General features: G+C 43.7%; 1 protein-coding gene across 2 annotated transcripts in view; it reads right to left on the reverse strand.

Moving 5' to 3' along the window:
* Nucleotides 1-1573: 1573 nt before the first annotated feature.
* Nucleotides 1574-26405, reverse strand: part of TMEM19 (transmembrane protein 19) — a 45535-nt gene continuing 20703 nt past the window's right edge. For both annotated transcript variants that reach the window (XM_073620037.1, XM_073620038.1), the window contains exons 5-8: nt 19740-19877; nt 13256-13510; nt 2407-2616; nt 1574-2261 (exon numbers count right to left, since the gene is read on the reverse strand). In XM_073620037.1, the coding sequence (XP_073476138.1) occupies nt 2098-2261; nt 2407-2616; nt 13256-13510; nt 19740-19877 (767 nt within the window). In that variant the 3' untranslated portion in view covers nt 1574-2097. The remainder of the gene's footprint in view (nt 2262-2406; nt 2617-13255; nt 13511-19739; nt 19878-26405) is intronic.

A 26405-nucleotide genomic window follows, 5' to 3' on the forward strand; every position in this document is an offset into this window, starting at 1 on the left:
TATAGTCCCGACATACGTGTTTTACGTCACTGCGTTTAGAACGATCGGATTTTCCGACAACTTTGTGTGACAGTGTGTATGCAAGACAAGTTTGAGCCAACATCCGTCGGAAAAAATCCATGGATTTTGTTGTCGGAATGTCCGATCAATGTCCGACCGTGTGTACAGGGCATAAGAGTTTTTTGTGTTCAACCCAGCGGGTCGAATGAAAAAAAAAACAAAAAAAAACTGTTAGCTTCTGCCACACACAGGCCGAATGTTGGCCAGTCTTCTTTTGAACTGGCCGATGTCTCCCAGCATTCGGCCTGTGTGTACAGGACTTAAGGGCCATTTTTGGTCTTTTTGCTTTTATATAGTAAAAAAAAAAAAAAAATGTTAAAAGTGTTTACTAACTGCTTCACAACTACCCACCACACATTAACTGTGGCAGGATGGCCGCTCTGCGCAAGATCATGTACCTAGTACGTGTGCGCCCCAGACACTTCCGGGTCTGGGGCGCGCACACTCTGCCGGCAACCCGCTCCCACTGTGATCACACACAGCGGGCGCCCAGCAGCAGGTACTGCGGACTTAATGTCTGCTGGCACCCGCCGATTGTTCAATACAGAGGGAGAACAGCAATCTGCATGTAAACAAGGCAGACCGCCGTTTTGACAGTAGGGAAGTCATTGATCCGGTGTTTCTGCTAAGCAGGAACATGGCTCTATGCCTACCCTTAGTAGAAGCACCTCCCACACAGTGAGTAAGCACCTGCTAGGAACACATTTAACCCTTGGATCGCCCTTGCTGTTAACTCTTTTCCTGCCAGCGTCATTAGTACAGTGACAGTGCATATTTGTTAGCACTGATCACTGTATGAGTGTCACCGGTCCCCAAAAAGTGACAGGTGTCAGATTTGTCTGCTGTAATCACTGATCGCCATCATTACTAGTAAAAAAATAAATAAAAAACATCCCATAGTTTGTAGATGCTATAACTTTTGCGCAAACAAAATCAATATTCGTTTGTTGGGATTTTTTTTTAACCAAAAATATGTAGCAGGATATATATATTGGCTTAAATTGATGAAGAAATTAGATTTTTTTCAATGTTTTTTATTGGATGTGTTTTATGGCAGAAAGTAAAAAAAAAATGATTTTTTTTCCCCCAAAATTTTTGGTCTTTTTTGTTTATAGCGCAAAAAATAAAAAACGCAGATGTGATCAAATACCACAAAAAGAAAGCTCTATTTGTGGGGGAAAAAAGGACAAAGGACATACATTTTATTTGTGTACAGCATTGCATGACCGCGCAATTATGAGTTAAAGTAACGCAGTGCCGTATCGCAAAAAATGGCCTGGTAAGGGGGTAAATCTTCCAGAACTGAAGTGGTTAAACAGCACCAAAAGAAAACTATCTGTAGCAAAAAACTGAATTTAAAGTTCATTTGAGTAAAGTGGTGCATGACTAATTGTAAAATTATCATGGAACTAAATAATTGCCTGGTAATGAAGGGGTATATACAGTCTAGTACTCAAGTGGTTGATGAAGCTTATATAACTAATCCCTTCCAGATACATAGTTGTTCAGGAAATTACAGATTTACAACTTTATTTAATGTAACAACATAAAGGATCTTCCTCCAGTACCTTAAAAATTTTTTTAAAGGTTTAACAAAAGAACTAACGCAAATCACACACACTCTACCACTAAAGCATACCATTAAAATGAATCTGATAAATTGATTTGGTTATTGTTACAGTATTCAGAAATTTTTTATCAATACAGAAGTCTGAAATCGTGTTCCATTATGGTTCCAGTGCAACATCAAATATGAAATGTTTAATGTTGTTATCTGCAATAGTGTATAAAACAAAGTGCTATAACACAGGGGAATGCATGTGAAAACTGTGAGTTGTACTTATAAGTACTTACAAGTAGTGTACAAAATCAATGTCCAATTGTCCTTTGTTCTGTTCTAAAAGTGATTAAGTTAAAAGGAGGAAAAAAAAATATTCTGGCAAATAGCCACAACATTACAAAACAATATAACGCATAGCAAGTCTCTGTCCATTTTCCAAAGTCCATTCAGTGCTTAGATAGCACTTAATAAATCGGTCATGTCCTTGGCCAAAAACTCCAAGCAACTCCAGGCAGTAGCAGCGCTATGAGGATTGAAGAAAACAGGTTCACCGTATTATTGTCCAATATGGGCTTCCCAGAAATAAATTTTGCCTCACTGGTTGGATGATTAACAATCTTCCCTGTGCTTTCATCATACCCTGTAATGACAATAACAATTAGCTGTGTTCCAATCTTCTTAGGTTACAAAAATCAGTTATTGAAAAGGTAGAAACACACCAAAGTAATGTATAGCAGGGTTTCAGAAAAATAAATGGGAAAAAAAAAAAAGATATAGAAACTCACCTGAGTACTGCATTATTGCTCCAAGGTAAGAGTCTAGCACAGATCCAAGAAAACCAGCCATAGCTCCGTACACAATTATAGGCCACTGAGGGGCTGAAATTTCTAAATCACTGACAATCAAAAGCTGAGTAACAAAGTAAGCTAAGCCAACAAAGAAGCCTCCTAAAAAACTTGCTGTGAGACCTATGAACGTAACGCCTCCATTTGTACCTAAATAGAAACACAAATAAACAGGATTGTTTATTTCAACACAACTCATTTCCATGCAGTCAATTTCTTGCTGATCTCTACCATATGCTGGTCTAAGCACTATGCTGCTAACACAGACAATAAAACACACTAAATGCTCCTATCGGCATGCAGTGCAACACATGTGAGCATTGCTTGCAAGAGCTGGACAGTGGTTTACAGGTCTGTTCTCAATCTACAAGAAGCATTTTACATAAGCTCATTATATTGCACATAGATCAGTCAGTCACCGTCTCTTCCCCTTTACCCACAGAAAGAGACTGACCCTTCAGCATGCATGCACATGATGGTGACCTTTTTATTTTATCAGCAGTATAATAAAAAGATGCAGTGGATACTGTCTATGCATGATCAAAACAAGGACAGTCAAATCACCAAACCAGGGGTTACTGGTGACAAATAGGTTTACCCATGGACACCCTGAAGCATCGTACATACTAGTAGTTTTTTTCCGTTAAACCCAGCAGGGCTTAACAAAACAAAACCTGACAGCTCAGGAGAAGCTGCTGTACTAACGATCCGATGTTAGTACAGTGATCCAGTTTTTTGTCTAAGTTTAAAGTATAACTTTTCTCAAGTCATCTTCCAGGACGGCACACCTGAGAGATGAGAGGCTCCTCCCTACAGGAAACACAATCAATCAACAGCTGTTTTAAGTCCACACCCTTCCCCCTGATCCTCAGTTTTTTGATTGTGTTTCTCCCTACACGGCGAAACTGTATGTTTTTTTCCAAATGACCGAAGCCTGGGGACCAAATGCCTGGGAAGCCTCTGGGTCTGGCGGGATATATTTATCCTTCCCAGGGGGTTCCCCTATCCTTTCCTCAGGGGGGGGCAGCAGAAACTGGGAAAGCCCCCCTTAGAGCTGAAGGCCCCTGGGTACAGTGGTGTCCCCAGAACTTCAGGGGCCTTTATCCTGTCTTCCCCCCCCTTACCTGTCTGGACGTCCATTCAGACGGGGGTGCTGGCCATCGGTTCTTTCCAGGGGGATCGTAACCCCTGACTCCTGGTAGCTCGCGTGGGCTGCTGGGGAGGGCACCGCCTGAACGACCCGTGTTCTTACCCAGAAGGGAAGGCTGAGAGTCAGTAGGAGCAGGCGCCCACATCCTCCTTTCGAGGAGGCACCAGTTTACTATGGTGAATGTCTGCCTAAACCACCTCAGATGGGAATGAGGAATGTACGGCATTGCCCCCCCCCATGTGTATATACTGACTGGACAGTGCAGGACACAGCCTAACCTTGCAGCTCCCTAAAGTGACAGCAGTTGTGGGGTGGGGGGGGCACTTTGGCGGCTATCCTCCTTGCATGTGGACCATAAGGATGGAAAAGCAAGCCCGGTGGCTGTGGCAAAAGGGGAAGATGACAACGGTGAGTCAAAAATCCCCAATCCCAGCCAGATGGTTTCTGGGCATTTGAGATAATCTCCCCTGGGGTCTGGATTCAAATAGCCCAGAAGCTTTTGCTAAAGACACCAGCCACAGCTCCCTCCTACATCAGAGATGCTGTATGGTGGACAAGTGGTGCAGGGGAGCGAGTGTGCCTAAACCACCTCAGATGGGAAAGAGGTAGGTAAGGCATTTTTTCCCCTTCCACCTGTATTTACTGAGTGGTGCAGTGCAGGACCTGGGGTCTCCATAACAAAATAGCCCAAAAGCTACTGCTAAGAACCACCAGCCACAGCTTCCTCTTATAGCAGAGACACTGTGGTTATCACAACAGTAGGTTGCCAGCCCCTACATACCCGGTTGTGGTACATTAGTAGGGGTGAATACAGCAAAGAGGGTGCAAAGAAGGAATGGTGCAATGGTTGAAGGATTCAGGAGTAAGCTCCCTTGCTCAGCAGGTGCACTAGGTTATCTGGCCCTATTAGCCCAGCTACTAGGAATCTGTTTAAAGTTGCTCCAAGATGCTTAAAAGCTGACCTAACTTTCAACAATGTGGCAGAGACCAAGCTTCTGTGTGGCACAGTAGGGGTTCCCTTGTGACAGATCCTCCTTTTGGGGGTTGCTTGCTATGGGTAACTTTTCATAAGCTCCAACCTCCCACTCCACTCTTACATTGTGGTTATATTTTAATGCAGGGGGTAAGAAAAACCTTTTTGTTGGTTTGGACTACAGTCCACTCAGTGACAGATCTAACACATAAAGAGGGAAGTTAGGACTTTAAATGAAGCGCTTGGGTAGTGGAGGGGAGATAGACCTTAGTAGAAATGCATTAAGAAATGTTTATTGATTATAAGGAGTACCAAACAATAAAAAAGTAATCATTTCATATACAGTAAACAATTCATAAATATATGCATAGGTAATGTAGCATAGCATAAATGTAGTAAAAATTGTATATACGTGTAGCAGCACAGGGTCCAATATAAATATAAATACAGCAATAATAAGGCGTAGTATTGCTAGCGATAACAAGCCTGATACCAACACATGCACCCACATGATAAATATGCATTTCTTAAATAAGGAAAGAGTTGATGTAATAGAGGAAAACGGATAGTAACAATGGTTCCATGTAGGATGTAGCTGGGGCATCATAAATATAAAGCTCTACGCGTTTCGTGGGTATGTTCCCACTCATCAGGAGCTGATGCGATTGGGTTTCCTAGAGGATATATATATATATAAGAGTATAGTGAACCATAAAGTTCATATAAGGTAAAAATCAATATTCGATATCTATAGCTGTTTATACCAAACAGACTCACCGACTCAAGCAAAGTGCAATGTGCTGTGGTGGGAGCAGGGTGGGCCAGGGCCATAGCCTCTCCACGGGAGCTGAGGCGGCATAAATGTAGATGCGACATCGGGCAGGAAGAAGGAGATAGAATGGAGTAGAGAGTGTCCACAAGTGAAAATGTATTTGTCATAAGAACAGGCAATTCTGGGAACAAAACAATATGTTTCATTAAGTGTATATCTAATTATTAATGGTATTAAGTAAGTAATAAAAATAGATAATGTACCCAGGGAGTTCCAAAAGCGGTGATAATGTGAATAGAGAGTGTGTGTATATAGAGATCTGTGTTTATAAGTGAAGGCATAAGAGTGGGGGTAGGAGTGACCAAAGGAAGTGAAGGCGTGAGAGCAAAAAGTGTGGGAGAAAATAGAAAAGAGTAGTGACAGATAAGAGAGACTAAGATAAGACCACCATAGAAATAAACACATATACCAAGAGAGAGCCAAAATACGTTTGGTTGCTGGTGCCCTTGATGCTGCATCTGGGTAGGTTCTATGTTCCTTTTTCCTCTCTTTCCCCTCCTGCTTTGTTTTTTGGCTCTCTCTTGGTATATGTGTTTATTTCTATGGTGGTCTTATCTTATTCTCTCTTATCTGTCACTACTCTTTTCTATTTTCTCCCACACTTTTTGCTCTCACGCCTTCACTTCCTTTGGTCACTCCTACCCCCACTCTTATGCCTTCACTTATAAACACAGATCTCTATATACACACACTCTCTATTCACATTATCACCGCTTTTGGAACTCCCTGGGTACATTATCTATTTTTATTACTTACTTAATACCATTATTAATTAGATATACACTTAATGAAACATATTGTTTTGTTCCCAGAATTGCCTGTTCTTATGACAAATACATTTTCACTTGTGGACACTCTCTACTCCATTCTATCTCCTTCTTCCTGCCCGATGTCGCATCTACATTTATGCCGCCTCAGCTCCCGTGGAGAGGCTATGGCCCTGGCCCACCCTGCTCCCACCACAGCACATTGCACTTTGCTTGAGTCGGTGAGTCTGTTTGGTATAATCAGCTATAGATATCGAATATTGATTTTTACCTTATATGAACTTTATGGTTCACTATACTCTTATATATATATATCCTCTAGGAAACCCAATCGCATCAGCTCCTGATGAGTGGGAACATACCCACGAAACGCGTAGAGCTTTATATTTATGATGCCCCAGCTACATCCTACATGGAACCATTGTTACTATCCGTTTTCCTCTATTACATCAACTCTTTCCTTATTTAAGAAATGCATATTTATCATGTGGGTGCATGTGTTGGTATCAGGCTTGTTATTGCTAGCAATACTACGCCTTATTATTGCTGTATTTATATTTATATTGGACCCTGTGCTGCTACACGTATATACAATTTTTACTACATTTATGCTATGCTACATTACCTATGCATATATTTATGAATTGTTTACTGTATATGAAATGATTACTTTTTTATTGTTTGGTACTCCTTATAATCAATAAACATTTCTTAATGCATTTCTACTATGGTCTATCTCCCCTCCACTACCCAAGCGCTTCATTTAAAGTCCCAACTTCCCTCTTTATGTGTACCGATATATCGGGATGGAGGCACATTATTGTGCCTCATCTAAAGTCCCAAATCTCCCCCCCTTTTATATTCAGTGACAGATCTAAAAGCGATTTACCATAAATCGTTTTTCCTATATCCTTTGATTAAGGATTTTCTGTGCAAACATATGCAAGAGCTAGATGGCTATATGATTGCTTCTTTAAGGGCTGCAGGTGGCTATTTACCTCCAGGCTAAATTGGTAACCACCCTTTTTAGAGGTCTTATATTGGTCTCTAGGGCTGGGCTCATTGAGACTTTAGTTACTGATCAGCCCCACCCGTGTATGAGCTGGCTAGCGTTTGCTCAATCTACGGAGGTAAGGTAGGACAACAGCTACTATAGTACGGTGTCCAACCATTTTAGGATTGGTTCCTTCACTGGTGGTGAAGGGTTAGTATCTACAGCCCAGGCTATGCCTATGAAATAATTTGCCCCTGTTTGGTTATTTCATAAAGGGATACACCATGACTCCTTCTTGGCTGCTCACCAGTAGACCTCAGTAGTGAAGGTTTGTCCTTGGTGGGGTGTTTGGTGGCACAACTAAAGTACACAATGAGATTTGTGACATCTCTGCTGAAGCTTGTTGGGTGTCCTTTATATCCTAAAGGTACTGCTTTGTTTGGCTACAGATCAGAAAATACAACAGGGAAGGTGGTCTGTACTTTCTGGTTTTGTGCCGCACGCCAGAAACGCACATCATTGAGTCTGGTGATGATATTTCTGTTCATAATTGTTATATTGCTGCACATCAGACCTACACAAGATTGGGGTCTGTCTGTGGGGTTTTTGTGTCCTGTATTACTGCCTTATTGGTTGCTTATCAGAAAGGCAGCAGGAAATTGATGGCAGGGGTAGTACATAAACTGCCTTTGGTAATCGGTACAGCACCACAAGGTGGCGTTGTGCTGATTCAGACAGTGCTATTAACGGCAATAGCTGCCGATTTTAGGCATGCGATTTGACATGTGAGTCGCATGCCAAATCGCTTCAATATGGATGTGCTATCTCTATTCAGAATTGTTAGATTGTTGCACATTAGAGATATACACGATTGAGGTTTGACTGTGGGTCCTGTATTACTGCCTTATTGGTTGCTTATCAGAAAGGTAGCAGTGAAGATGGATGGTCCTGATTTTGTTGGAAAATACAAATTGAACCTGTGCCATGGGTAGTACACATACTGCCTTTGGTAATCGGTGCAGCACCACAAAGTGACATCGTGCTGATTCAGACAGCGCTATTAACGGCAATGGCTGCCAATTTTAGGCATGCGATTTTGACATGTTGAGTCGCATGCCAAATCACTTCAATATGGATGTGCTATCTCTATTCAGAACTGTTATATTATTGCACATCAGAGATATTCAAGATTGAGGTCTGTCTGTGGGTCCTGTACTACTGCCTTATTGGTTGCTTATCAGAAAGGCAGCAGTGATGATGGATGGTCTTGATTTTGTTGGAAAATACAAAATTGAACCTGTGCCTGGGGTAGTACACATACTGCCTTTGGTAATCAGTGCAGCACAACAAAGTGGCCCGTGCTGATTCAGACAGTGCTATTAACGGCAATGGCTGCCGATTTTAGGCATGCGATTTGACATGTTGAGTCACATGCCAAATCACTTGAATATGGATGTGCTACCTCTATTCAAGATTGTTGTTGCACATCAGACACATACAAGATTGAAGGTTGTCTGTCCTTTATGTCTTTCTTTTACTGCCTTATTGGCTGCATATCAGAAAGGACACAACAGTGAAGGTTGTTTGTCTTTTTCTGATTTGTTTTTGCTGCTCAGCAGGGAGACACATTGAGGGTGATGACATCTCTGCTCAGTATTGGTATATGCTACACATCAGACATACACAAAGATTGAACATTGTTTGTGTCCTGTATGTCCTATATTTACTGCCTTATCGTCCGTATATCAGAAAGGCACAGCAGTAAGTGGTGTTTCTCATTGATCTTCCTTGCTGTTTCTTAGGTATACACAGTAGGGGGTTGTTGGCTGCACTCCTCCAGGGAGCCACAGCATGGGGACCCCTTGTTTGTTCGACCTGAAAACTGCTTTTCCTGTGACCTGTGTAATCTTGAGGTCTGTGGTTCCGTAAGCAGGGACTGCTGGAGACGCTGCGACCTGGAGTCGCACAGTCACGAATGGTACCCTTTGGAAGCCATAGTATATGACTCCTCATGCGTCTTGCAGTCCCAAGTGGCAGGTTGGGTTGCACGGGTGTGGGAACCCTAAGCTTATCTGTCCCTTCTGGTTCAGGTTTTGCAACGCAGCAGGAATACTCATTGTGGAGTTATTGCCTTATTTTGCAGTAGACCAGAAAGATCAAAGCTGTAAAGGCTTTCTGTTTCTTTGTTTTTATGTTGCTGCACAGCAGAAGTACTCAACATTGAAGCTTGTTGGTGCTTTGTTTCATATTACCTTACCTTATGGCACTTCAGAAAAACACAATGCTGTAGGTTGCTTGTGTTCTTTCTCTGTTGGTTCTATGTAACTGCACTACAGAACTGCATAACAGGAAGGATTGTCTTATAACTGTACTTGGTGTTTTGTCATAAATACGCAACATAGAAGTTTGGGTCTGTCTTCTCTTTATAGCCTTGTTTTGCTGTACATCAGTAAAACACCACTGTAAAAGGGGGTTCCCGTCCTTTCTGTATTTACCAGTTATGACCTAGCTAGCTGCACTTCAGAAATGCGCAGCATTTAAGGTGTGTTTGTGTCTTAATGCTTACATATTGGCCGCACATCAGAAAATCAGACTGTGAGGTTCAGATTTGGGTCTCTTCCCATATTTGATATTTTGGTTTAGCTAGTCACACTCAGATACACAACATTGTTGTCTATGCTTGTGTCCTTTGTCTAAATCTATTAGGGTTGTCCCGATACCACTTTTTTAGGACCGAGTACAAGTACCGATACTTTTTTTCAAGTACTCGCCGATGCCGATTACCGATACTTTTTTTTTAATGTCACGTGACAGTTTTTTTTTTGCTATTTTTTTTTGGGGGGGGGGGGGTGAACGTTGTGTGTGTGGTTTTTTTTTTTGTTTTCTTTTACAATTTTTATTTTTTACAATAATATTTTTTTATTATTTATTGTTTTTTTTTTTTTTTTTTTTTTTTTAAATCAGCCCTGTTGGGGGGCTTTGGTGAGATATCAGGGGTCTTAACAGACCTCTGATATCTCCCCCTTGAAACAGAGAAAGAGACAGAGGATAGAGATTCCCCAGTCCCTTTCTCTGCAGCCTCAGCTGCACTGAGAATGAATGGAGAGAAGACAGCGGCTCCTCTCTATTCATAAACTGACACATCGTAATCACAGAAGATTACAATGTTTCAGTTATGTGAATGGAGAGAGTCAGCTGACTCTATCCATACACAAAGGAAGGAGGGGGAGGACGGAGGAACTGAGGGGGAGAACGGAGGGAACAGATGAGAGAGGAATGCAGGGGACAGATAAGGATAGAGGAACGGAGGGGGAGAGATAAGGAGAGAGGAACGGAGGGGGAGTACGGAGGGGGACAGATAAGGATAGAGGAACGGAGGGGGAGTACGGAGGGGACAGATAAGGATAGAGGAATGCAGGGGACAGCGGAGAGGCACAGAGGAACAGAGGGGGCACGGAGGAGGATGCAGTGACAGTCAGCTGTGAGCGATCACAGCTGTATGTCACTAAAGCTGGTGAAAGCCGCTGGGGGAGAATCCTGTAACTCCCCCACGCACCGATCACAGCTGTCTTCCAGGTATCGGGGGAAGCATCGGGAGCATTTGCCCGAGTACAAGTACTTGGGCAAATGCTCGGTATCGGTGCCGATACCGATACTAGTATCGGTATCGGGACAACCCTAAAATCTATTGTGCTATGTCCACAATTTATGATTTTTTTATTTGTGATATTAATAATACATGTATCACCTTTTTGTATTTCAGCCTTCTCTTCCGTGGAAGGGCCAGGAGTTCTGGCTGCAGATGTCACATGTCAGAAAGCCTCGACCCCTTACATTCAGGGATGCCAGAGCCATTTCCTAGGGTTGAAGCCCAGTAGAGTTATGGGTCACTGGAGGAAGGCGATAATGAATCGCCCTGTTTAATAAGAACTTAGGAAGTTCGGTTCAGAGGAGTTTTATGGCCTGAAGATGAAGTATAAACATGTATACCTGACCAAATAGGTTACAGCTCGGTGCATGGCCTTCATTTTGCCCTTCTAGCAAAACTAGATGTAGCAATATGAGTGTTCTCCTGCTATAGATGTTAATCTCCTGAGTAGGCTCTCAGGCGTAAGTAAAACTATAGATTGGGCATGCCTTAAACCCAGGGATTAAGTTTTTGTTAATCTATTTCCCTTAAGTAGGTTTCCCTTCAGTCTTTGCTGACGTAAAGATAAAAATGAACAAAAAAGGGGTTGTCTATCAGGGGCCCCCCTTTTTTTGGCAGTTTTATTTCCCTGGACAGGGTTGTGTTAAGACAGGCCCCCTTATGGCTCAATGCAGTGTCCTTGTCTTACAACACAGGTCTCCGATGAATCTTTTTAGTGGTTCTAAACAGCACCTATAGGCAGAATAGGCCATTGTTTAACATGTTTTCTGATTCCATCTTTAAGAGCCCACTCCACCTAGATCCTGCATCCGAAACAGAGAAGGCAGGGACACCGGTGGAGTAGACCGGCAGATCAGCCGCACGATCCAGCTAAGATACCTTCATCAAGCATATGGAGTAAAGGTAAAGCTTACTGCAGAACCGAGGTTCGCCAAGAGGGTCTTGCAGTGGTCCCACCCTAAGGTAGGCCTGAGGTACTTGATTATCCTCTCAGGTGTGCCGTCCTGGAAGATGACTTGAGAAAAGTACTAGTTACTTACCGGTAACTGTCTTTCTGGGAAATCTTCCAGGACGGCAGGCCTACTTCCCACCCGTTGGAGGAGGGAAAATTTTAGAACACTAGAAGGCGAGTGCCTATGAGGAATGATTTCCCTTGTGAACCAGGTTCAGGAGTTACTTCTCTACAAACCGAGGATCAGGGGGAAGGGTGTGGACTTAAAACAGCTGTTGATTGATTGTGTTTCCTGTGGAGAGGAGCCTCTCATCTCTCAGGTGTGCCGTCCTGGAAGATTTCCCAGAAAGACAGTTACCGGTAAGTAACTAGTACTTTTTTCAGTTTTGGATAGTGTGGAGAAGGATTAGAACCCCTGTCAGGTTTATATTGCCATCTATGCCCCCTTTATCCTCTCTACTTGTCCTGTAATAGAGGGGAAATCTTCCAATGGGGATACTAGTTCTGATGACCTGGGGGTCCTCGAGGAATCTCCTCAATTTGCAGGGATTTCCTGTCACTTCCTGTTTGGCTATGGGACAGGAAGTGAAGGGAAATCTCCACAATGGAAAACAGATACTGAAAATAAATTTGACGGAGGTTATAACCCTACCTTGCTTTATCCACAATGAAAAAAGTTTTGCATATAGTTCTACTTGAATTGAACAAGCTGAAGTTAGAAGCTGATTGGCTACCATACACAGCTGCACCAGATTTTGCACTCTCTAGTTTTAGTAAATCAATTCCCACAGGGTCCTGGACTGCCCTTAATGTGATTATATATATATATATATATATATATATATATATATATATATATATATATATATATATAGAGAGAGAGAGAGATTGATTTTACAAATAACAAACATGTTATACTTACCTGCGCTGTGCAGTGATTTTGCACAGGACAGCCCAGATCCTCCTCTTCTTGGGTCCCCCTTTGGAGCACATTTAGGAGATATTAATTTTTTACCTACAGGTAAGCTAGCTTACCTGTAGGTTAAAGAAAAAAAAAAAAAAAAAAATCACCAAGCAGGCTTTACTACCGCTTTAATGATGCAGACAGTGTGATGACATATCAGTGCCACTCTCTGCGTTGTTACATTGCGAGTTCAGTGTGCCAAGGTGATGCCCCTCAGGGGAAGGTCCAACATACCCAGTTCTTACAGAATGTCCTCAGTCTTCTGGACTGAATGAAGCCGGTTGTCATTCCAACCAAAATCGATTGAGGAACTGGTGGAAAGGAATTACTGTGGAAACAGTTCTGGAGATGGGATATTATAGCTAGAGTTGGGTTTTAAAACTGCAACTAATCTGAATGAATGACAAACATTAGCAAACGAAGAATTAATAATTAAAATAATAACAAATATAACATATATTTTAATTTCAGACTCCAACAGTATATTGTATGAAACATTTTTTCTTACCCACTGGAACCTTTTCCCATGAGGTTATCAATCTAGGAGGACTTTTGCTAAGAACCGGAGCTATCTCGGAAGCCCATGTGTCTCCAGCTGAGCAGGCAAGAGATCCCAGAAGTGACAGACACATCCATGAAGCTGTGTACTCCTTGGAAAAGTCAATTGGAATCTCACCAGGACCATTTTCCACCATGTAAAGCAGAGCTAACTCTGCTGGGACACCACCATTACAGAATACCTGCATCCAATTTCGTTGCCCTCCTAAAACAGAAAATTTACAAAAAATTCAAAAACAATTAACTTGGAAATTAAAGTAAACCCTCCTATCGTTTTCAGCCAAGGAAGCTGCCATCTTGGCGTCTGTTTTTTTTTCAACTGCCATGATGCTGCACATGTGATCAGTTATGACATAAGTCATTGGATGGTTTGACAGTTTGGTTGAGAGCACATCCAAAGTGACAGTTAAAACAGGTTTTTGAAACAAAATCAATGGGTTCACTTTCACTTAAAGCAGAGTTCCACCCAAAAGTGGAAGCTGCGCTTTTCTGCCCCCCCCCCCCTCCGGTGCCACATTTAGAACTTTGCAGGGGGAAAGGGGTAGCATGCGCTGTAGGGAACTGTGTGTGAAGCCGCAAGGCTTCACTGCCGGCTTCCCTTACAGGCAATGGCAGTGGCAGCAGCACCCGAGAGCCGGTGGAAACATCGGTTGGGATGTGGACATCGCTGGGTTCCAGGACAGGTAAGTGTCCTAATATTAAAAGTCAGCAGCTACAAATACTTAATTTTTTCGTGAGGGGGCTAGATTTCTTCTTTAAGGCCTCGTTCTGAAAAGTGTGGCATGCATTTGTATTCAGGCCCCTTTACTCAGATACCCCTAACTAAAATCTAGTTGAACCAATTGCCTTTAGAAGTCACCTAATTAGTCCACCTGTGTGTAATTTAATCTCAGTATAAATACAGCTGTTCTGTGCAGCCCTCAGGGGTTTGTTAGAAAACCTTAGTGAACAAAGAGCAACATGAAGGCCAAGGAACACACCAGACAGGTCAAGGATAAAGTTGTGGAGAAGCTGAACCGTTTGCCGACCAGCCGCCATCATTATACTGTGGCAGGTCAGCACATTCCTGCAAGCCATTGTAGCTGTACGTCGGCCCTTTAAGCAGGAATAGCAGGCGCGTGTGTGCCCGCTGCAGTGCGGGGGAACCGATGCTCTTGGCCGGCGATCGCAATGACTGCTGGCCATGTGCGATTGCGGGCACGAGAGCCAGAACAGGGACGTGCTCTATTTGTGGGGAAAAAAAACCCGTCAATTTTGTTTGGGTACAGAGTTGCACGACCACGCATTTGTCAGTTAAAGCGATGCAGTGCCGTATCTCAAAAAATGGCCTGGTTGATAAGTAGGCAAATCTTCCGGGGCTTAAGTGGTTAAAGCAGAGTTAGGTTGAGCATGCGTGAGTTCTTTACTAATCAGGATTCTGCTGACTCAACTTTAGCCCAGTGGGAAACATTCAAGGCATACTGTATTTAAGGGGACATCTTATTACAGAAATTACTAAGGTTAAGTGAAATTCATCTGGGCTGAGGGAGGAGTTGGAGAAACAGGTACATGCATTGGAGATGCACTATGAGACAGTATGTGCAGGCTCCTACTGACCTGGCAGTCTGCTCACACTGCGTATGAGCGACTGTTGTCCTCCGCGGCGGAGAAAAAGAGGTTTTTTTCCAAGCTGGCATTCTTTAAGGAGGGCGAGTGCACGGGTCGCCTGCTGGTTAGGATTGCTAATTTTCAGCAACATTCTCGTGCAAACAAGTGCACTCCCCGGATCAAACTATGCAGGAATCAGCGAGTTTCTATGCAAACCTGTATCTTCCTACCACTGAGTACACTCCAGAGGACTTAGCAGGGTATTTGAATGGAATCAACTTCCCACAACTCACAGGTGAACAGAGGAGAGCCTTAGACGCTCAACTTATTTTAGAGGAGCTGCAAACGGCAGTCCCTGAGTTCCCTAACTGTAAGGCCCCTGGTGAGGACGGTCTGCCCATGGAAACTTACAAGCAGTATGCGGGAGTACTTCTACCTAAATTACTGGCGGTTTTTAATGCAGCTAGGGAGCGACAGGTACTACCTCCCTTCTATGTCCAAAGCCAACACCGTGTTAATTTTAAAACCTGGTAAGGATCTGGGTTCATATAGACCCATATCGAGTGACATTAAACTCTTAGCCAAGATTTTGGCACTTAGGTTAAATCGGGTAATTACGTCTATTGTGCACTCAGACCAAGCTGGATTTATGCCCAATAAATCCACTGCAGTTAACCTAAGGAGACTTTTTCTACATATGCAATCCCCGGCTGATAATGTAGGACAGAGGGCTCTGCCATGAAGGACTTCGACAGCATTGAGTGGCTATATTGGACGGGTTCTCCAAAAGTTTGGTTTTGGGGAAACCTATTTCCTGGGTCTGCTTACTATATTGTCACCCACAGGCAGCTATTTCGGGCATCAGGTCATATGTCACATACTTTTGACCTGGGAAGGGGAACAAGACAAGGGTGTCCGTTGTCACCCTTGCTCTTTGCACTGGCCACTGAACCTCTGCCAATACAAATCAGATACCATCCACGTATTACCGGCTTCTGTTATGGAGACAGACAGGAAAAAGTGATGCTCCACGGGGATGATGATACAATGATTCTGCTTGGAGATGTTGAAGGCTCCCTTAAGGAAACTATGTCCACCATAAACGGACTTTGGTAACTATTCAGGGCTCAAGATCAATTGGACAAAGTCCTCCCTAATGCCAATTGATGCGGAGGGTGCACCTTCAAATGCAAGCTCCATACCAATTGCTAACTCTTTCAGGTACTTGGGAGTCCAGGTCACACCCAGTATCCGAGATTATGGGAGGTTAAATATTTCCCCAATGCTACAAAAATTCTGGGATTGGATTAAAACATAGAATTCATGCCACCTGTACGAAGCTGGTAGGGTGAACCTAATTAAGATGATCCCTATGCCCCAGCTACTGTACGTACTGCACAACTCACCGGTGGTGGTCCCCCTTAAAACCTTCAGGATAGTGAATTTCCTATTCCGCACATTAATATGGAAGAATTGCCCTCCTAGAATTAAACTTGAACATCTCCAGCACCCTAAAAAGACAATGGGGGTCTAGCCTTGCCAAATCCCTTGGCTGTATTATCTAGCCACACAAGTACAGCAACTGATAGGGGTGATGTGTGGGGGCACGGAACGGGAAGGTGCCACTGGCATCTCTTCCGAGGCCATGATGTTGCATACAGTAAGGGGAGAGTCAGTTCCAATGGCGCTTGAGGCTCAGGCCTTTGGTAAGCCGCATAAGATATATAATCTTCTAATAATAATATTAATATAATAATAATCTTATAGACTTATAATCTTTTTAAAAAAATATGGAATAAAACCGGATATCTACAGGGACTGACAGGGTACACGGAATTTAGCCCAATTTGCTCAAATTTGCCTTATGGAAGAGGTATGGGGTGCTACATATTAAACAAGTTTTCCACAGTGGAGTACTGTTGTCATTTGAAGCTCTGCAGGAGATGTTTGGCCTGCCACCTTCCATGCATTTTTATTATATGCAATTAAGACATGCCGTGACCGCTCAGAGTAGAGCCTCTAAATGGTCTCCTTCTCCGACACCTTTGTTTAACTTGATTAAGAGAGCCTCTACCTCCAAGGGATTTATATCATAACGTTATAGTATGTTATCGCAGAATTTTCTGCAGAAACACCCTCTGCGAAGGCTGGATAAATGGAGGGAGATGTAGGTCAGATGGATGGAGATCAATGGGAGGAAGCTCTCCAGGCAGTGCCGATTTGTTCATTCAATGTTTCGCAGAGACTAACGCAACTATATCATATTGAGGCTATATTACACCCCCCCCCCCCAGATTGTATATTATGGGTCTCTTGTCCACCCCGATGTGTACTAGATGTAAACGAGACCATGGAGACCCTATTCATCTACTGTGGAGGTGCCCAATATTACATTCCTATTGGAAGGGAGTGGTGGACACTATTAACAGGATATTTCAGATCTCTATTCCTCTAGATCCCTAACCTGGTTTGCTCAATTTGCTGGAGGAGTTTGAATGGGAAGCATGTACTAGAGTAGCAGTTATCAGAACCCTATTTTTGGCGCCTAAGTTAATGATACATTGGAATTTGGAGAATCCTCCTACGATTAGGGAATGGATCACTGCAATGGGTAATATGCTCCGGATGGAGAAAGTTATATACCAACACAGGGGCTGCACCCAAAAGTTTGAAAAACTCTGGAGCTCATGGCTGGATGTACCCGGGCTTGTCCCGGCAAATCTGGTTATGGACAGGATACTAGGCATGAATGCCGGTTGAAAATGATTTCAACGATAATGGAGCGGGAAGCATTAGTAACAGGGTAAACGATGGTCTTGGGACGGGATGACTCATATGGGGAATGATCTCGTTTTGAAACATATTAAGGATATGGCAATGTTCATTCTGATGTGTGTTTCTGTTTACTATGCTATTGATTTGGCTAAATTTATTGCCTCAGGCTGTATGTAAATGTTTACAGTAATAAACTTTTTCTTTGGATAAAAAAAAAAAACAGCGTTAAGTTATAAAAAAAAATATCCCAAGCTTTGAACATCTAACAGAGCACTGTTCTATCCATCATCTGAAAAAGGAAAAAGTATGGCACAACTGCAAACCTACCAAGGACTACGTTTGCAGCTTACGAGAAGTCATGGAGACACAGCAAACATGTGGAAGAAGGTGTTCTGGTCTATGTGTGGCAAAAAACTAACACTGCACATCACCCTGAACACACCATCCCCCCGTGAAACATGGTGGCGGCAGCATCATGTTGTGGAGATGCTTTTCTTCAGCAGGGACAGGGAAGCTGGTTGGAGCCAAATACAGGGAAGAAAACCTATTAGAGTCTGCAAAAGACTTAAGACTGGGGCGGAGGTTCACCTTTCAGCAGGATAATGACCATAAAGACACAGCCAGTGCTACAATGGAATAAAATGGCCCAGTCAGAGTCCAGACTTAAAGCCAATTGAGAATCTGTGACAAGACTTGAAAATTGCTGTTCACATATGCTCTTGATCCAATCTGACAGAGCGTGAGCTATTTTGTAAAGAAGAATGGGCAAACATTTCACTCTCTAGATGTGCAAAACTGGTAGAGACATACCCCCAAAAAAACTAAAGTACTGACTCAGGGGAGCTAAACAGAAATGCACGTCACACTTTTCACATATTTATAAAAAAAAAAAAAATGTGAAAAGATTTTTCTTCCGCTTTACAATTATGTGCCACTTTGTGTTGGTCTATCACACAAAATCCCAGTAAAACATTTAAGTTTTTGGTTGTAACATGACAAAATGTGGAAAATTTCAAGGGGTGTGAATACTTTTTCAAGACACTGTATGTCTTCAATTTACTATTGCGAATACAATTTGGGTTTATGAGATTTGCAAATCACTGCATTCTGTTTTTATGTAGATTTTACATAGAGTCCCAACTCTTTTGGAACTGGGATTGTATGTACAGTATCTCACAAAAGTGAGTACACCCCTCAAATTTTTGTAAATATTTTATTATAAAGACTAAGGACATGGACCATGTTCTGTGGTCTAATGAGACCAAGATAAACATATTTGGTTCAGATGGTGTCAAACGTGTGTGGCTGCAACCAGGTGAGGAGTATAAAGACAAGTGTGTCTTGCCTACAGTCAAGCACAGTGGTGGGAGTGCCATGGTCTGGGGCTGCATGAGTGCTGCCAGCACTGGGGAGCTACAGTTCATTGAGGGAACCATGAATGCCAACATGTACTGTGACATACTGAAGCAGAGCATGAGCCCCTCCCTTCGGAGACTGGGCCGCAAGGCAGTATTCCAACATGATAATGACCCCAAACACACCTCCAAGATGACCACTGCATTGCTAAAGAAGCTGAGGGTAAAGGTGATGGACTGGCCAAGCATGTCTCCAGACCTAAACCCTATTGAGCATCTGTGGGGCATCCTCAAACTGAAGGCGGAGGAGCGCAAGGTCTCTAACATCCACCAGCTCCGTGATGTCATCATGGAGGAGTGGAAGAGGACTCCAGTGGCAACCTGTGAACTCCATGCCCAAGAGAGAGTTAAGGCAGTGCTGGAAAATAATGGTGGCCACACAAAATATTGACACTTTTGGACATTTTCACTTAGGGGTGTACTTACTTTTGTTGCCAGCGGTTTAGAAATTAATGGCTGTGTGTTGAGTTATTTTGGGGGGACAGCAAATTAACACTGTTATACAAGCTGTACACTCACTACTTTATATTGTAGCAAAGTGTCATTTTTTTCAGTGTTGTCACATGAAAAGATATAATAAAATATTTGCAAAAATGTGAGGGGTGTACTCACTTTTGTGATATACTGTATTTAGTGCAATCAGTGTTTAACCTTTACCTTCTTTGTATTCAGGATCATATCGCTTCTTCATTTCTCCTCTCCATTTGGTAAGTTTAGAGGAAGTAAAAAAAAATGTAAGAAGAGCTGAGAAAAAGCTGAAGTTTGCGATAGTGAGGAGAAACCCGACCAACAGCCCTGGAAGATACAGAAATATTATTTTATAAATAACGCTTTTTGTAACTGGACAACTGTCGTTCCTGTTGTAGTTGTAAAATTGGATATTAAACACAACTCAAACATGAAAACTGCAGCAGACATACAGTAATTCTTTAATGTGGGGCAAATATGAAATGTGGCATATGTTATTTAGCTGGAACAGTTTAGTCAGATCTTTTTTTACCTTTTAGTTGTGAATAGGCTCCGATATGATTTTATATTCACAGTACACATATAGCTCTAGTGTATGTAAAGCCTATTTTTTTTAGTTTTAAATAGGATTAGGGTTAAACCCCTATTGAGTTATTACTTTGTATCCAGCTGAATAGATTTCTTATGATTTCCATGACAGCAGGCCGGCGACCTTCTACCCACACCCGCTGGCAATATTTAAAAAAGAACAAAAAAAAAAAAAAAAAAAAAAACACACACACCCCATCACAGCTCCTTCCATACGGCCGTGTTATTCATGAATTCACAGTTTCCTCCATTGCAACTGAGAGCTTGTAGTTTTCAATGAGTTTCAAGCAGTGTCAATTTTGGCAGCAAATTTCAATTTAGTTTTAGTCTTATGCCCTGTACACGCGATCGGACATTGAGCGGACACGCCGACAACAAAATCCATGGATTTTTTCTGACGGATGTTGGCTCAAACTAGTCTTGCATACACACGGTCGCACAAAGTAGTTGGAAAATCTGATTGTTCTGAACGCAGTGACGTAAAACACGTACGTTGGGACTATAAACGGGGCAGTAGCCAATAGCGTAGCCAATAGCTTTCGTCTCTTAATTTATTCTGAGCATGCATTGGCACTTTGTGCGTCAGAATTGTCCACACATGGTCGGAATTTACGCAAACGGATTTTGTTGTCGGAAAATTTTATAGCCTGCTCTCAAACTCTGTGTCGGAAATTCCGATGGAAAAAGTCAGATGGAGCCCACACGCGGAATTTCCGACAACAAGCTCCGATCGCACATATTCCGTCGGAAAGTCCGACCGTGTGTACAGGGCATTAGTCTTAGGACTAAAATAGCATTTTAGTTTTAGTCTTTTGAAAGTGTTTTAGTCTTTGACTAAAAAATGGATTTTTAAAACAGCTTACCTGTAAAATCCTTTTCTTCGAGTACATCACGGGACACAGAGCACCATAATAATGACTGTGGGTTATACGCTTACCTTCAGGTGATTGGACACTGGCAACCAATAGTAAGACGGTTCCTCCCATATAACCCCTCCTATACAGGAAGTGCCTCAGTTTTGTAGCAAGCAATGACGATCCCAAAAAGAGGGGAGGGACCTGTGTGTCCCGTGATGTACTCGAAGAAAAGGATTTTACAGGTAAGCTGTTTTAAAAATCCATTTTTCTTTATCGTACATCACAAGACACAGAGCACCATAATAATGACTATGTGGGATGTCCTAAAGGAATGCATCTGAGGGGGGGGGACACATCATCCCCAAGCCCACAGGGCCTGAAACGATAAAGCAGCCTGCAACACGCTGTGGCCAAAACCAGTCTCATTTTGAGATCTCACATCCACCTGGTAAAACCTGGTGAACGTATGAACTGAAGACCAAACGGCTGCTTTGCAAACCTGAGCCATAGACACCTGCTGGCGTACTGCCCATGATGCACTAACCCCTCTAGTGGAGTGTGCTCTTAAATCTCGGGGTGGAACCCTGCGCTTTAATGCATACGCCTGGACAATAGTCTGGCGAATCCACCTGGATATAGATTAACTTGTTGCCGGCTGTCCTTTTTTAGGACCCTCAGGCAAGACAAAAAAAGTCAGTTTTCCGAAAAGGAGCTGACATTTCCAAGTAAACTCTTATCGCTCTCACCAGATCCAGTGAGTGAAGCGACCTTTCCTCTCCAGTTTTAGGGTTTGGAAAAAAGGAAGGTAAAATGATATCCTGATTCAAATGAAATTTGGAAACTACCTTCGGTAGGAAATCCGGACGAGGTCGCATGACCACTCTGTCCTGATGAAGAATCTTAAATGGTTCCTTGCAAGAAAGGGCGGCTAATTCTGACACCATTCTAGCCGATGTAATAGCCACTAGGAAAGCTAATTTCCTGGTCAATAGGACAAAAGGAATATGCCTAATAGGTTCAAAGGGCTGACCCTGTAAGGCTGACAGTACCAAATTTAGGTCCCAAGGACATAAAGGTGGTTTAAGTGGTGGCCTCAAGTGTGTTACTCCCTTAACAAAGGTTCACACCAAGGAATGGGATGCAATTGGTCTTTGGAAAAAAAACGATAAGGCCAAAATCTGTCCCTTAATTGTCCCTAAAGAGAGCTGCAAGCCTATTCCTGTTTGGAGAAAGGCGAGAACTCTTCCAATCATATAACCTATGAGGGTTCCATTTCCTTTTCTCACACCAAGAAATGTATGACTTCCATACTCTATAATAGATAGCTCTAGAAACTGACTTTCTAGCGTTTATCAAAGTGGACAAGACTGAACCCATAACACCACAGTCTTTCAATAGTCTGGCCTCAATAGCCAGGCCATCAAATTCAGCAACCGTAAAGGATGGCATATGGGCCCTTGAGACAACAGGTCTGTATGGCAGGGAAGGACTAACGGGTCCCCTACTGCCAAATTCACAATTTCCGAGTACCATGATCTCCTGGGCCACGCTGGGGCCACTAAGATCACGACTTCCGTTCCTCCCGTATTCTGCGTAGTAAGTGCGGCAGAAATTGGATCGGAGGGAAGGCATATATCAGAGCAAACTGATCCCAAGGAACTACTAATGTGTCTATCCCGACAGAATAAGGATCCTTGGTCCTGGATACAAACCTGTCCAGTTTGGCATTGAATCTGGATGCCAGCAGATCTACATCTGGGATCCCCCGGTATTGGCAGATCTGTAGAAACACTTCAGGATGCAGAGACCATTCCCCTGGTAACAATTTTTGGCGACTTAGGAAGTCCGCCTGCCAATTGTCCACCCCCGGAATAAACACTGCCGACAGAAATGGCACGTTTTTCTGCCCAGGTCAGTATATGATCTACCTCTCTTTGGGCTGCCCGACTCCTGGTACCTCCCTCGTGGTTGATATATGCCACTACTATGGAGTTGTCGGACTGAACTCTGACTGGAAGCCTGCGCAATCTGGAAGTCCAGAATCGCAGGGTCAGACGAGCTGCCCGAATCGCTAGTAGATTGATGGGCAGAGTCTTTTCTGTCTGGGACCATACACCCTGAACAGATGCCTCCTCTAGGACTGCTCCCCAGCCGAGAAGACTGGCGTCCGTGGTTACCACTTTCCAGACTACTGGTGGGAAAGACTTCCCCCTTTTTAAGTTACTGGTTTTTTAACCACCAAGAAAGGTTCCATAGAACCTGTGGAGATAGAACCATAGGTTGATCCAAGGTTCGAGCAGACTTTTCCCAGGCTTTCAGGATACCGTTCTGGAACACTCTGGAGTGGAACTGTGCATATGGCACTGCGCTGAAAGATGACACCATCTTGCCCAATAACCTCATGCACAGCCGGTGTTCTTTCGTTTTTCACCTTCTGTACAAGTTCCACTATGGAGGCGACCCTTAAGAGCGAAAGGAACACCTTTTCTTGGATGGTGTCCAAGACCAGACCCAGATACACCAAGGCTTGGGTTGGACAAAGAGCTGACTTGTCCAAGTTTAGTACCCAACCTAGGCGTTGTAAGACCCGCACAGTACTTGACACGTTTTGAACTAGTGTAGGGCGGGAGCATTCCCCTAGAAGTAGATCGTTCAGATATCCTATTATGGAGACTCCTTGAGATCTTAGGGAAGCCAACACTGGGGCCAGAACTTTTGTGAAGACCCTGGGGGCTGTGGCTAGACCGAAAGGCAATGCCACAAACTGGAAATGACTGCCCTCTACAGCGAAGCGTAAGAACCTTTGGTGTGGACCGAAGATCGGTACATGAAGGTACGCATCCTTGGTATCTATGGATGCTAAATAGTCTCCTTTTCTCAGGGACCTTATGAGCGAGCGAACTGATTCCATGCGGAAGGATCGGACGTCTACAAGGAAGTCGAGGGCCTTGAGGTCCAAAATGGGCCTTACTTCCCCATTTGGTTTCGGCACGGTGAATAGGTTTCAGTAAAACCCCTTGAATCTTTCCTCGTGCGGGACCTTTACAATTACTCCTTGCATCAGCAGATGGTGTAAGGCTAGGAATAGGCATCCTCTTTTCACTGGGTCCACCGGGACCCTTGAATGTAGAAAACGGTTCGGGGGAACCTCCCGGAACTCTATTCTGTAACCGTTCTTTACAGTGGAAATGCCCCATCTGTCTTGAACCAGTTCCTCCCAGGCCTCCACAAACAACCGAAGCCTGCCCCCCACCCTTGAGAGCGGGGGCGCCCCTTCACAAGGAAGACTTGGAGTTGGGCTTGGGTGGCTTTTGGGTCCAGGGCTTTTTCTGACCCTGTGGTCTTTTAAACCCAGACGGCTGAGGCCGTCGATACCGCTTAGAGGAAGAGGCACCAGGCCCTGGGGGATTAGGAATTTTATAAGAAGGCTGCTTCCCCTTCTTTTTAATAGGAAGCAGAGCGCTCTTACCTCCTGAGATCTTCGCCAAACAGGCGCTCTCCATGAAAAGGAAAGGCAGCAAGTAGCCTTTTACATGGTGTCTCAGCAGACCAGTTCTTTAGCCACAATACTCGGCGCATATGAACTGATAACAACGCAAAACGAGACATCTGTTGAATTGAGTCTTTTAAAGCGTCTACAGCAAAACACAAGGCATGAGGGATCTCTGATAGCTCCTCAGCAGATTCCCCCTGGCAAGATATGTTCTTTACTATCTTCTTAAAGCGATCCTTTAGGGATTGACAAATCCCAATAGCTGCAATAGCAGGCTGAACTGCTGCACCGGCAACTGAAAAGGAGGTCTTTAATAAGGATTCTAGCTTTTTATCAGCCGGATCCTTGAAAACCTGGGCATTATCCACTGGACAGGTTAAATTCTTATTCACAGAAGATATGGCAGTGTCTACCAAAGGTGTGCTCCATTTCTTTCTAAACTTTTCCTCCATAGGGTATAATGCAGAAAACCTCTTGGGAGGTAAGTATATCCTGTCAGGATGTTCCCAGTCCGCATAAATTACCTGCTCCAGTAACGGATGCAAGGGAAAAGCTTGGGAAATTTGTTTAGGTCTCAAAGATCCCAAAGTAGAACAAGAGAGTGCAGACTCCTGAGCCGGAGGTAACTTAAACCCAATTCGTACCATCTCCATTAGAGATTGGATAAACAATTTCTGGGAATGGGAGGCTGACATTGGTTCCTCAGAGCCAGATTCCTCAGCCGAGGAATCTTCAGCCTCCCCTACGTCCTGGTTCTTTAAGACCAACTCCTCCGGATCCTCTGCCCATTCTGGTTCCAGGTCACCTGGCCCCATCTGGCTATAGGAGTCCTGGGGCTCTAGTGACTCACCACTTGGCCCAGGCTCAGGGGGAAGGAGATCTATTACGCTTCCTTCCCCCCTGTGTTACAGAGGCAATCATGCCAGCTATCTTGCCTTCCAGGCCTGCTAAGGCAGATGCCAAATCATCCTTCGTAACATAAGCCGAGGCAGGTACATTGGTAGTGGCTACTATGCCTGACAAGTGTAATGGCTCAGTCAGGTCAGAAGCCGCAGGTCCTTCAGTAGAGACTGAGGCTGCATTAGTATGGGGTTGGTCTCCTGCTATTTGTGGAGGGATTTTTACCCCTGGGCTTGCCTTGTTCCCTGTTGCTCGTCTTTTGGAAGACATTGCTTACATACGAGAAACACCAAGGAGTACTCCCCACAACTACAACCAGTCCTTAACCTGTCACCGCTGTCCAAGACCATCCGATTCACGTGCCCACCATTCGTTCCGCGCACGCCAGGAGCTCCATGCTATAAACCTTAGCATGGGCTCGAGCGTGCGCATCAGCGGCCGGCAACCCGCCCACGCCGTCCTGATGCACGCAGCACCGTGACGTGGACAGCAGCGCACACCGGCGGCGCGCATGCGCACTGGCCTGTAAACGGAAAAAAAATATACATTTTTTTAAAAAGCGCGCCAATCGGCCTCTGAACCCCGCACAACAGATCAAGGCTCACTGTGGTAGTTCAGAAACGAAACAGGGGGAAATATATACATTATATATATATATATATATATATATACACACACACACACACACACACACATATACATACACATACATATATATATATATACACACACACACACACACACACAATATATAATGAACCCCAACGGGGAGTACTCACCATCCCATGTCTTGCCAGGCCTAATCTTCCCCCATCACGGCGGGTAGCGCCTCTAAGGACCTTCAGGGACCGGGTCCCCCATATATTGGGGTCCACACCCCTGGACCTGTAAAGCACCCTTTGTGGTTTCCTTGGGCAAGGTTGACCAGGAATACCACTTTTAACAAGGGTCCACCGCCTAAAAAGCACACATTACAAGCAATACCTCGTTCTTGAGCCGAGGTTCGGGTAACATCCA

The sequence above is a fragment of the Aquarana catesbeiana genome, linkage group LG03 (genome assembly GCF_042186555.1).
Source record: "Aquarana catesbeiana isolate 2022-GZ linkage group LG03, ASM4218655v1, whole genome shotgun sequence".
Lineage (NCBI taxonomy): Eukaryota > Metazoa > Chordata > Amphibia > Anura > Ranidae > Aquarana > Aquarana catesbeiana.